The sequence below is a fragment of the Hemiscyllium ocellatum genome, chromosome 10 (genome assembly GCF_020745735.1).
Source record: "Hemiscyllium ocellatum isolate sHemOce1 chromosome 10, sHemOce1.pat.X.cur, whole genome shotgun sequence".
Classification (NCBI taxonomy): Eukaryota; Metazoa; Chordata; class Chondrichthyes; order Orectolobiformes; family Hemiscylliidae; genus Hemiscyllium; species Hemiscyllium ocellatum.
The window spans coordinates 6,870,487-6,884,064 of NC_083410.1; the positions used below are offsets into that span (position 1 = coordinate 6,870,487).

Consider the following 13,578-nt stretch of genomic DNA (forward strand, 5'->3'; position numbering starts at 1 on the left):
TTGGTAGTGGTAAATCATTTCATTAGTTGACCATCCAGTGATGGACCCTGGTTAGCATTGTCAAATTGTTGATGACATGAAATTGGTTGCTTCTCTAAATAAAAGAATGAATACAAGTAACTAGTTTCAAAATGTTTCTTGACATCTATGCCAGGCCATAGGTGCTGTCCAATGTGACAGAGTTCCACATGGGATAAGGGATGAAGGGATTTCAGGTCCACATCTGTTGACTTAGGGCAGACTACAGCACCTTGTGAAGAAATTAGGAACATTGCAATGCCAAGGGATGTTTTTCTGCATCAAATAAATTTGCTCTGCTTTTTGAGCAACTTGATGGTTACATGTAGATTAGATTAGATTACTTACAGTGTGTAAACAGGCCCTTCGGCCCAACAAGTCCACACTGACCCGCCGAAGCACAACCCACCCATATCCCTACATTTACCCCTTACCTAACACTACGGGCAATTTAGCATGGGCAATTCACCTGACCCGCACATCTTTGGACTGTGGGAGGAAACCGGAGCACCCGGAGGAAACCCACGCAGACATGGGGAGAACGTGCAAACTCCACACAGTCAGTCGCCTGAGTCGAGAATTGAACCCGGGTCTCAGGCGCTGTGAGGGAGCAGTGCTAACCACTGTGCCACCCACAAAGACATAATGTATAAAGACACATTCAGAAGAAAAATGAGTTCAGATCTTTGACAAGCAAGGAAATGCTTTGTTGATGAGCTAGATGCCAGAGAAGAGATAATAGAGAGACCTCTATGATTCCCTATTACTCCCAAGTGCCCTGTTATACATTTCTCCAGATGTAAATTTTACCTTGGGTCAACCAAAGTCATTGTAACGAAGGTCTCCATCAGTGTCACCGAATGACACTGTGTAGATGGATGAAATTCAATAAATAAGTTTTAAAACATCAAGATTTGACTTTGTGATAGATGTTACACCAGTTTATGATAATTATATTCATGAATAGCAAAAGAAACATGCTTTAAAAAATGTGCAAGGCAGAATGTGGTGTAGCTATTGCATTTTCTATTCCTCAGTTCCAATTAATCTCTCAACAATCTGCTACTTTATCCATGGCACAACTCCATTGGCATCAAGTCTTGAGTAAGACAAGATCTATTGGCACTGAAATACTCGAATGAATGTCATGGCAACGGACCAGCCTCAGATAGAAAACCCTTTCCAAGTTTGTGTAACAGTAAATGTCCCAACACAATTACCAGCTTCCGCAATCCATAATTTAGCTAATCATTTCATGTATACTGAGGAAAGAACCTAATTGCTAGAAACTAAACCAAACAAGATTAGCTTACCTTGAAAGACACATGTGAAAGACCTTTATACTTCTACAGCCTGAAGCTTTAGACTTTAATCTAAACTGTATCCAGAGGGTTATTGTCTTATATCTATCCGTATCATAGAATGGTTACAGTACAAAGGAAGGGCATCAGCCTATTGTGTCTGTACTATTGTTCTGAAGGAGAAATTCACTGATTAGAATGCCCCAGTCTTTCCCCTGCCATCCTGTAGTTGTTTTAGGAGAATGATCCTTTTGAAAGTGTCAAGTAACCCTGTGTCATTCATTTTTTTTTCATCAGGCAGTGCATTCTAGATGCTAACCACTCACTCTCTGAAATAGTTTCCCCTTTCATAGTTGCTCCTTGAATTTCTGCTCTCTTATTCTCAACTTTCCATGAATAGAAGAGGTTTGTCATGTTACAGACCTTCTTGATTTTGAACACCTCAGTTAAATCTCCTTTCAAACTTCTCCTTTCCAGGTAGAAAATTCTCAATTTCTCCAATCTGTCCACATAACTAAACTTCCTCATCCCTGGAAACATTCTCACGAATCGTTTCTGCTTCCCCTCTCTAGACTTCACTGTTTGATTTAACTTCTCTGACACTATGACTCTAGTGTCTTACACAGGTTTAATGTAACTTCTTTGCTTCGTACTGTATATCCCTACTGATAAAGCCTAGGATGTTGAGAGGTTTAGTTATTGTCCTTTCAGTCTATCCTCCCACCTTCAATAAGATTAGATTAGATTACTTACAGTGTGGAAACAGGCCCTTCGGCCCAACAAGTCCACACCGACCCGCCGAAGCGCAACCCACCCATACCCTTACATTTACCCCTTACCTAACACTACGGGCAATTTAGCATGGCCAATTCACCTGACACGCACATCTTTGGACTGTGGGAGGAAACCGGAGCACCCGGAGGAAACCCACGCAGACACGGGGAGAACGTGCAAACTCCACACAGTCAATCGCCTGAGTCGGGAATTGAACCCAGGTCTCTGGCGCTGTGAGGCAACAGTGCTAACCACTGTGCCACCGTGCCGCCCATTTTTTTTATCTTCTTTTTTTTCTTATTTTTTTCTTAAGAGTTTTAACTCTTCAGTTATATACATCTGGCTTTTTCCAACTCTCCACTGTTGACCCCTTCCCCGACTGCCCAACCCTGACTACCATCCTCCCAACTATTTCTCAAACTGAGTCAACTGACATCCTCTCTCCAAAACTCCCCTCCCAAGATTAGATTAGATTATAAATTGTATAAATATATACTCAAGTGATCTGCACCAGCTTCACCTCTAGAACTGCATCTTATATTTAGCATCGTGTCGCCATGTTCTTTCTACAAAAATGAATTGCTTCACACTTGCTACATTAAATTGCATTTTCTACTTGTATGGCCATTTAACTAATATATCTTTCTTTCTCATGAAGTTTTATAATATTCTCCTCACGTTTCACATGTTTTGTATTCATCTGTAAATTTTAGAAGTTTGTCCTGCAGAACACGATGTAGTTCATGAATAGACGTCAGGAGGAGTAGGAATCTTATCACTGATCCCTGGAAACTGCACTAGAAACCTTTCTTCACACTGCACAGTAACCATTCACCACTATGTCTAGTTCCTGTCAGTCGGCTAATATTATATCTAAGTTGCTACTCTGCCTGCATTTCTCTATAATATCTAACTCGTCTATTCCATTCCTGAAGAAGGGCTTTTCCACGAGACGTTGATTCTCCTGCTCCTTTGATGCTGCCTGGCCTGCTGCGCTTTTCCAACAACACATTTTTAAGCTCTGCTCTCCAACATCTGCAGTCCTCACTTTCTCCTATTCCATGCTGTTGCACTGAATGGGACTTGGTAAACTCAGTTGGCTGGATTTGTGATGCAGGCTGATACTAATAGCATGGGTTCAATTCCTGCACCAACTGAGGTCACCATGAAGGTATTGTGTTCTCAACCACTTTCTTGCCTGAGACATGGTGGCCCCTCAGATGAAGCTTACCACTAGTTCTCTCTCCCTAATAAGAAAGTGGGACTCTGGTGACTTTACTGTGATTGCACTCTAGTCCATTGTGTGTCACTCTATCAAACATTTCTGGATAGACCATGGAGACCACATCAAAGCATTGCCCTCACAAACCCTGTTACCTCCTCAAGAAACTCAAGCAAGCTACTCAATTTGCCTGAACAAATTTGCTCTGCTTTTTTTTTAATTAACCCACGTGACTATTAATATTATCCCAAATTATTGTTTCTAAAAGTCTGCCTATTACCAGGGTTAAACAAATGGGATTGTAGTTGCTAGTCTTCTCTTCATATTTCTGAAGAATGGTGTAACATTTGCAATTTAGTCTTCAAAGTCACCTTTCATCATAGAGAAACCTGGAAAATTATACACTGTGCCTCTGCAATTTTGACTCTCATCTTGTTCAGTAACAGTACATACATCTCCACCAGTTCTCATGCTTGATAAGCTTTACAGGCAGCCCATTGTCAATGCCTCTTTAATAATTCAAGTACAGGCAGCCTATGGCCAATGCTTCCTTATTAATTTAGAACATAGAACATAGAACATAGAAGGATACAGCGCAGTACAGGCCCTTCGGCCCTCGATGTTGCGCCGACCGAATCCTACCTAACCTATACTAGCCCAATAACTTCCAAATGCCTATCCAATGCCCGCTTAAATGACCATAAAGAAGGAGAGTTCACCACTGATACGGGCAGGGCATTCCATGAACTCACAACCCGCTGTGTGAAGAATCTACCCCTAACCTCTGTCCTATACCTACCACCCCTTAATTTAAAGCTATGCCCCCTAGTAACACCTGACTCCATTAGCGGTAAAAGGTTCTTAGTATCTACCCTATCTAAACCCCTAATCATCTTATACACTTCTATCAGATCTCCCCTAAACCTTCTCTTCTCCAATGAGAACAGCCCCAAGTGCCTCAGCCTTTCCTCATAAGATTTTCCTACCATTCCAGGCAACATCCTGGTAAACCTCCTCTGCACTCGTTCTAAAGCTTCCACATCCTTCCTATAGTATGGCGACCAAAACTGCACACAATACTCCAGATGAGGCCGCACCAGAGTCTTATACAACTGCAACATGACCTCAGGACTCCGGAACTCAATTCCTCTGCCAATAAAGCCCAGTACACCATATGCCTTCCTCACAGCACTATTTACCTGGGTGGCAACTTTCAGAGATCTGTGTACATGGACACCAAGATCCCTCTGCTCATCCACACTACCAAGTAGCCTACCATTAGCCCAGTAATCCATCATCTTGTTATTCCTACCAAAGTGAACGACTTCGCACTTAGCTACATTGAATTCCATTTGCCACATTTCCGCCCAGCTCTGCAACTTATCTATATCCCGCTGTAACCTACCACTTCCTTCCTCACTATCCACAACTCCACCGACTTTTGTGTCATCCGCAAACTTGCTTACCCAGCTTTCAAGTCCTTCCTCTAGATCATTTATAAAGATAACAAAAAGCAATGGTCCCAAAACAGATCCTTGTGGTACACCGCTAGTAACTGCGCTCCAAGATGAACATAATCCATCAACTACTACCCTCTGTCTCCTTCCAGCCAGCCAATTCCTAATCCAATCCTCTAATGTATCCTCAATGCCATACCTCCGAAGTTTTAGCATTAGCCTACCATGGGGAACCTTATCGAACGCCTTACTAAAATCCATATACACAACATCTACTGCTTTACCCTCATCCACTTCCTTGGTCACCTTCTCAAAGAACTCAATAAGGTTTGTGAGGCACGACCTGCCCTTCACAAAACCATGCTGGCTATCCCTGATCACGTTATTCCTACCCAGATGTTCATAAATCTTATCCCTTACCATTCTCTCTAAGACTTTGCCCACCACTGAAGTCAGACTCACTGGCCTATAGTTGCTAGGGCTATCCCTACTCCCTTTCTTGAACAATGGGACCACATTCGCTATCCTCCAGTCCTCTGGTACTATTCCTGTTGACAACGACGACATAAAAATCCAGGCCAATGGCTCTGCTATCTCCTCCCTAGCTTCCCATAGGATCCTGGGGTAAATGCCATCAGGCCCAGGAGACTTATCTATATTCATCCTTTCCAATATTCCCAAAACCTCTTCCCTGCATATTTCCAGGGCATCCATTCTAATTATTTGTGATTCCATATTCACATCAGCAACAGTGTCCTGTTCCTGAGTGAATACTGAGGAAAAGTACTGATTTAATGTCTCTCCAATCTCCTCCGCCTCCACACACAACTTCCCACTACTATCCTTGACTGGACCGATACCTACCCTAGTCATCCTTTTATTCTTGACATACCTATAGAAAGCCTTTGGGTTTTCCCAAATCCTACCAGCTAAAGACGTTTCATGTCCCCTTCTCGCTTCTCTTAGCTCCCTCTTTAGCTCCTTCCTGGCTACCTTATAACACTCAATCGCCCCTACTGAACCTTCACGCCTCATCTTTACATATGCCGCCTTCTTCCCTTTCACAAGGGACTCCAATTCCTTACTAAACCACGGCTGCCTCACAAGGCCCTTTACACCATGCCTGACTGGTACATACCTATCGAGGACACGCAGTAGCTGCTCCTTGAACACTCCCCACATCTCATTAGTGTTCTTCCCTTGAAGCCTGTTTTTCCAATCCACACATCCTAAGTCATGCCTCATTTAGTTACAGGCAGCCTATTGTCAACACCTCTTTATTAATTTAAGCACAGGCAGCCTTTTGTCAATGCTTCTTTATTAATTTTAAACCCTTTAAGTCTTTGAACGGTCTCCTCTTCCTAGGTCAAAACAGGATGTAAACTATTTATTTAAAAGCTCACTCTTGTCCCCTGTCTCCACTCGAAATGATATTCTTGATGTCTAATAGTCCCCAGTTCTCCCTTTACTATCTTTTTACTGACTTTTTATCTGTAGAAGACTTTTGAATTACCAAACCATTTATCATGACCATTTATCAATTTACTTCTCTTGGATACTTTTTAAATGATTCCTGATGAAGGGCTTACACTTGAAGCGTTGATTCTCCTGTCCCTCGGATGCTGTGCTTTTCCAGTGCCACACTTTTTGACTCTGATCTCCAGTGTCTGCAGTCTTCACTTTCTCCTACTTTTTAAATGAACCATCTACACTCGGCCTGGAATTTTTGTTTAAGTTGTGCTATCTATCTGACATCTATCATAAGCACACTCTTTATGCTTTATCTCAATTTCTATCCCTTTCATAATCCAGGAAGTTTGTTTGCCCTCCCTTTTCCCATTACAAATATACCCAGGCTGTGTTTGAAATCCCTCTTCTTTAAAGGCAGCCCATTGTTCGATTCGTTGATTTCCAACTAATCCATGCTACAGATTTCTCTTGGCCCAAACTATTTTTATGCATTTGAATAAATACCAAAGATCTGAGGATACTGGAAATCTGTGGAGCAATGCTGTCAGATTTGCTGAGCTTCTCCAGCAATTTCTGCTTTTGTAGGCCATTGAAGTTGATTTTACCTGAATTAATTATTCTCATTTTAGATTGCCCCTTGTCCTTTTCTGTAGCCAACTTAGTTAAATGATCACTACCCTCTAAATGTTTCATTTGTTACAATCCTCATAGAGATCTATAACTTTAAAAAAAACCACGTAAACTTTGAATCAACAGCTGAATGGATGACACAAAATTTCATGTTTAAAACTTCTTCAACAAATGGACCAACAATACTGTTAACTGAGTATTATTTTTGTAGGCAGCTACACGATAAACTACAGGACAGAGCATCGCTCTTTTACTTCAAATACAGCAGAAAACCCAATTCATATAGATACTTTAGACTGACATTTAAGTATTTATTTGATTTTTCCAGTCCAATGCCTTTCTTAGCTTCCAAAGCTTTACTTCCCCTTCATTTCTTTTTCCAGCTTGGTAACCTTTAACCACAAGCCTGTCATTCACTGTAAGACTTGTTCCTGGCAATTCTCCCATACCACAAAGTTGGTCAATCTTCCAGGTGCAAATCTTTATGAATTTTTGATCTACTCAGTTGAGCATGAGATCCCAGCAATGTCCCATTTGATGGGCTATTGAGAGTTTGCATATCTCGCTCGCTTTCCCCCTTTTGGATCTTGGCAGCTTAGCACTGTCAGTGTGGTTCAGTGATAATTTTGGGAAACCTTTTTTAATTACAAAACCCATTTCCATGGCAATATGAATCAAATGAGCCTTATATGCAGGTAGAAATGCTAATTATTTATGATTGAGACCCTAGCTGTTTTAATTTTGCAGTAAATGGAGATTTAAAAGCAAACCGTTTCTTGCCTGACATTCTGAACACCATTGGGGGGCCTGTCAAACCCCTGCAATCACAGATGCTGCTGCCTTTCATCTTCTCTCTGCAAACAACCCGAACTGCCCTTTAAACTTTAACTGCGATAACCTCAGGCAGATTTCAGAACAGGTTACATGGATCCTTAATTCGTATCCTAACTTAAACCACAGTCTTAAAACATCACTGTATTATGTATATCATATCTGTAACACCCTAGTGACACTTCATCCACTTGGCTCACTTTGTTCCCAGAAAGCAGATCTGATGCCTCTTGCTCATTAGTCTGAAACAAAGACCTTTGAGGTAGAACTGGCTGCCATACTTTAAATAATCATATAAATTAATTGGAATCATTGAGTCACTCTTACAAATTTGGGACTGCAGCACTTCTGAAGAATCTTTAAATGGCTATATGTAACCTGCCTGGCACCCTCTCCTCATTCCTGATGAAGGGCTTATGCCCGAAATGAAGAATTTCCTATTCCTTGGATGCTGCCTGACCTGCTGTGCTTTAACCAGCAACACATTTTCAACTGTATGTAACTTTCCCCAGCATTGCCCTCTCTCCTGTTCCTGACACAGAATTCCATTTTGTACTAGTTGGGGCATGTTACACTGGTGTGCTCTCGGCATATAAAAGCTGAACGCATTTGCCTTAAGTCCTTCATCCGCCAACTTGAATAGCTACATTAAAACATAAGGATCAGTTCATTCATTAGATTGGTGATAAAGGAATATCTCTTGAATATTTTCAGCACTTGTTCTCCAATGTCGCACAGTTGAACTTTAAAGGCATCATCTATTTGTTACTTACAACTGCGTGTAATGTGTTTTTTGAAGGCAAGATTTATTCCAACAGATTAGAGTGATAGAAAAATATTTTATATTTTTAATTTTGCGTCAATGAGGTTGAGAACCATCCCAATAAGATAGATGCAAAGGCCATACATAAACCCACTCTGCTGAAGTGCTGTTTCAAGCAATCATAAGGTTTGCATTCCTTCCTACAGAGATGTTGTTGCATTCATTGCCTGGTTACCATGGTAGTGTTCCATTTGAGTTCGAATCACTTCAGCAACCCACAAACCCATACATGGCCAATTTTCGTCAGGCTTGCCTCTCCAGTATGTGTGCTCTTAGCAACAAGGACAAAACAGATCACAACTATTGAACAAGACACAGAGATGGCTGTTAACATAGTGGATGCTGATGTCACCTCCGTGAACATAGAAATCAATCAAAATAGTCATCTTTCAGTGCTGTGCTATCTTTCAGAAATGGTTTCGCTCCAACGGCACACCTGATACCTCCCCCCTCGTTCTGGGTTCCAGCACCATCTGATAATGAGAGAACCATACCACTGATGTCCATTAAATAAATTGATTTATTTGCAGTGGCTTCTCCCATCCAAAGCCTCTTCTAGATTTTAGTTTCTTTAAAAAAAATTGCCCTCATTTGAACTTTAAACAGAATCCCACAAAATCTTGCAGTGATTACACATTGATAAAAGGAGATGCCTGACTTTGGCATAGATACAGTTCCAAAGGATCTTGATCACTGGTATTTACCTCACCACATATTGAGGTCTGCTGTTAACTACCAGATAGAGTTTAATTGCTTTGGTCAGTAATTGACTCTATATCATTTTATCATGTGACTACTCGGTGGATTTTAGGCAAGCTAAATCTCAGTCTTTTATCAACTGACAATTCCTACCATATTCAGTGCGACCTCACTGTGTTTCACAATGACGCTTGGTTTATGATTAAGATAGCTTTCTCATTTCAGTTAACAACCCATTTATTTGTCTGACTCAGTCCATCTTACCTTTAAACTAATTTAAAAAAACAAAAGACAACCAATGGAATTTCAGCCACAGGAATTTGAGGTGCATTGTTTTTTTCTAGATAGGAAATTGGTTAAAACAATATGAAATTAAGTGTAGGTGTTGAGTGAAGTCCTACTGAGTCAGTGTTTAAAACGTATTGTTTCTAATTTGCAGTACTGGTGTAGACATTGCTCTTCAGATTTGTTGCTGACACTAAAATAGGAAGAACAGAAGGAGCTGGCAGTACTGTAAGCCTAAAACCCTACTTCATCAAGGACTTCCACAGAAGTGGGCTGTTTACTGATGATAGCATGATGTTCAGCTCCATTTGCAACTGCTTAGATAATTAAACAGCCCATGCCCCATTCAGCAAGACAATGGCAATATGAAAGTTTGGGATAAATAGTAGCAAGTAACATTTATATCACACGATAGTTAGGTAAAGATTATTCATGAAAGAGAAAGATCTTCCATTGATATTCAATCGTACTTTCCTTGCCAAATTCTCAATCATCAGTATTCCTTAAGAAGCTCGCAGCATCCATGACAAAGGAGTCATTTTAATTGACATTCAGTCCATCACCTTAAGCATTCACACTTCTACCACCTGCATTTTCATTTCAACCATCTGCCCACCATAGTTGCAGTGCATACCATCTTTAAGATTCATTGCTGTAACTCTTTAGTTGCAGAGCCTGTCCCACTGCCTAGAAGAACAAGGACAGGGTGTTTAATGGACTTGGAAATATATCCTTGTTCCTCCATCATTACTGGATCAAAATCCTACAACACCCTCCCCACCAGTGCTATGACAGTACTTCATCACACAGAAGTGGTTCAAGAGAACAGCTCACTTTGCCCTTCTCCAGTGCAATTAGGGATGTATACTATATAAAATGCAGAACTTGCCAGTGACGCTCATCCACCAGAAAAGAAAAGAAAAGTGTATAATGTCACTAGAGACTTGCTTCAGGCAAAAAACACATTCTAAGAGTTGAATAAATGAAAATGGATATAACACAGACAGACTTGGAGAGGGAACCTGGGAATAACATCAGACCTTTAACTTTCAATATGGTAAAAATGTTGATAGAATACTAGAATGGAACAATAGAGAGTATAACTCTTCAGAGATTTTACAATACACTGGTCAGATCACACTTGGCGCAGTGGTCGGTTCTGCTATTCATGCATTGGGAAGGGATTCAGCAAGGCTAGTCCCAGATGTAAAGAGGATGAGCTATGAGGCAAGATTATAGGCAGCCAAATTCACCAGCCAAAAATGAAGACACTTTAAGGATATTCACACATACAAAATATGAAATGGGGGAAGCATTTCTTCATTATTTCAAAACAAGCTAGGAAAGCAAAGATAGGAGACATTATTTACATTTTTGACAAGTAAATATAAAACAGACAGAGGAAGAATTTACTTCAAACAGTGATAAATGTTGGGAATAATCTGCCAGGTGAGATAGTAAAGGAAAGACAACTGAGAAGATTGAAAATACAGCTGGATGCTATTATGGGACTAGAAGGTGAGTTAAATGGGTCAAATAGCTATTTCTCATCTTTGGCTTTTCTCATATCATATTAAGGAAGTCAGTATTTCCATTGCTCCATCTTTCTATCTCAATGAGAAGAAAAGAGTGCTGAATATGCAGTAGGTCTGTCGTCATCTGATCGGAGACAGGTTAATGTTTCAAATCAGGGGAGTTTACAATGCATTAAACATTGACAGATTTTTCTCTTCACGGATCCTTAGCGATGTCCTAGAGTGTGGCTGAACTGACGTATTCATCAATAGAATAATTGTTAGCAACAATATAGAGAGATAAGTTACAATTTATATCTACAAACTGCCTGTATTTTCTTTTTAAAAGTTGTAGGAGGTTTGACATAAGATGGGTTTGGTTGAAAGCAGAATAGTTAGGAGTTGATTAAAGTGTGAGTAAACTAAATAACACAACCAACATTTCTACTGCTTGAATATCTGTGTTTAATTGATTTTGTTTTCTCTGGTAAGGGAATTGGAGTAACCGTATATAATTTCAAAATTGGAACCAGGCAATGCAGGAAGCATTGCAAAGTTGAAATTGCGAACTCTGCTAAGAGGCTGTAGATGCTGGCACAATTAAAGCTTTCAAGAGATAAAGTTTCACTGGATAAAAGGATTGAGTGATTGAATACAAAGTCAGGTCATGGGAATTAAGATACACATTAGCCATGAACTCACTGAAAGATAGAAAAAGCTGAATGGCCTAAATCTGTTGTATTCTCTTCGTCAGTGCTTTCATTCAGTCGAGATTATTGGGAAACTGTTTCTAATGGACCATTTCTTTGCTGTGCTTATGATCTGGGCTATGTCTGTTACAGGGACGCCCTGGAATGAAAGGTGATTCAGGAGAACCGGGATTGCCAGGCCGGCAAGTAAGTTATTTTGCTCTTCCTCTTTTATTTTCTCTGGTGTTACTATGTAGTGCAAAGGCTGGTGAGATTGCAGTGTTAAACTTGAATTGCAATGGAAACCTAATTCTGAGAGATGCTACGTGACTGGTACAGGTAGTGGAAGAAACACAAAGGATGCTCCTCTGAGGCTGGGGTAGAATTGTATTTGATCCTAGGTTGCTTGATGAGAATGTAAAGGGAGGTTTATTACTCTCCATCGATCCAATGCTGTGATTGCTTGATAAAGCAGTGCAGTAAGAGCTTCAGTCTTACAGGAGAGCCACATAGTTGGACAGCAGATGTGCAATACAGACATCAATGGTGTTCAATTCCCTCACCAGCTGAGGTTACCATAAAAGACTGACCTTCTTAACCTCTCCCCTTATCTGAGGCACGTTGATCACCAGTCCCTCTCTCTCTGTGGTCTGGTAATACTATGGTGACTTGACCTTTTTCTGGGCAAACTTGAAAACAGCGTGTAGTAAATACTTTAAATTATATTTATCCTGTCTTGTACCCCGGAGTACCTCTCAGCAAGGTATTGTGGGAGTTTGGCTTGCACTGGCCTGTGTTGTGCCGGTGCGTTTGACATAGAACAGTCCATTCAATGTACATGCTGCAATAGTTTGCTTAAGTCTGATCATTTTTATGATGCTCTATTTAAAGAAACAATGTATTATTTTCACTATTAAACTGAAATATCTGGACAGAGCCACATACGGAGATGTTAACAATATTTAAAATCATTTCAGATTTAAGAACATGTAGCACTCTCAAGTTCTGGGCTTAAGTTACACATAGTGACCAAACATGTGTGACTTCTCATCCACATCTTCAGGATTTCTGAGTCAGTACACTTACCAACAGACTTTGGTTCTTTTCACACTTGATGCGAGTGTAAAACTCTTCCTTCACAGACACTCCCTGGGCTACCTTAGGCTATGGCACAATATGGCACCCTTAGTTCCTGCTGAAGTTTTAGATTCCACCCCATGGTATAGTACTTCTCTGAGTTTATTCCTTGTTTCACCTAGAATCCCACATTCAAATGTGTCCCAACTCATTCTTGACAAAAGCCAACTGAGACAATTGATACTGAACATTTTTGAAAAAAGTGGTAAATTCCTTTCAAAATATCATAAGAAACAAAGGCATGTGACCCTTTGAGCTTGTTCTGCCAATCATAGAATCATAGAGTTGTAAGCATAGAAACAGATCCTTTGGTCCAACGTGTCCATGCCGACTAGATATCCTAAATTATTCAAGAAGATCATGGCTGTTCTGAACGGGCCCTTAAGTCCTCTTTCTGGTGTGTCTGTTCCCTCCATCCTTGACACACTTGAGACCCATAATCTGATATTCTGTGATTCTCTTCCTGAAATTCTTTTCAATAAGAAAACTTCCAGATTGGATAGGTGAAAGTGGTGGTCCAGTTTGGTTGGAGGCACAGTTAATCCTCTTTGTGTTGACCATCTTAGACTCCACTTCCAGTTTTTTTTAGCATCCAATGCTGTAAGAAACAGAGAAGTCTGGAATACATTACACACATTGTAAATATCAACATAACTTAAAAGGGCACCGAAAATTTTTGACATTTTTAAATACCTTTCGTTTACAAGTCCTTCCACATCTGTGAGGGT

The 13,578-nt window shown here is 40.4% G+C and overlaps 1 protein-coding gene across 1 annotated transcript in view; it reads left to right on the forward strand.

Moving 5' to 3' along the window:
- Positions 1-13,578, forward strand: part of col12a1a (collagen, type XII, alpha 1a) — a 270,018-nt gene that overhangs the window by 217,763 nt on the left and 38,677 nt on the right. Inside the window, exon 56 of the mRNA XM_060831214.1 lies at positions 11,867-11,920. Coding sequence (XP_060687197.1) covers positions 11,867-11,920 — 54 coding nt within the window. The remainder of the gene's footprint in view (positions 1-11,866; positions 11,921-13,578) is intronic.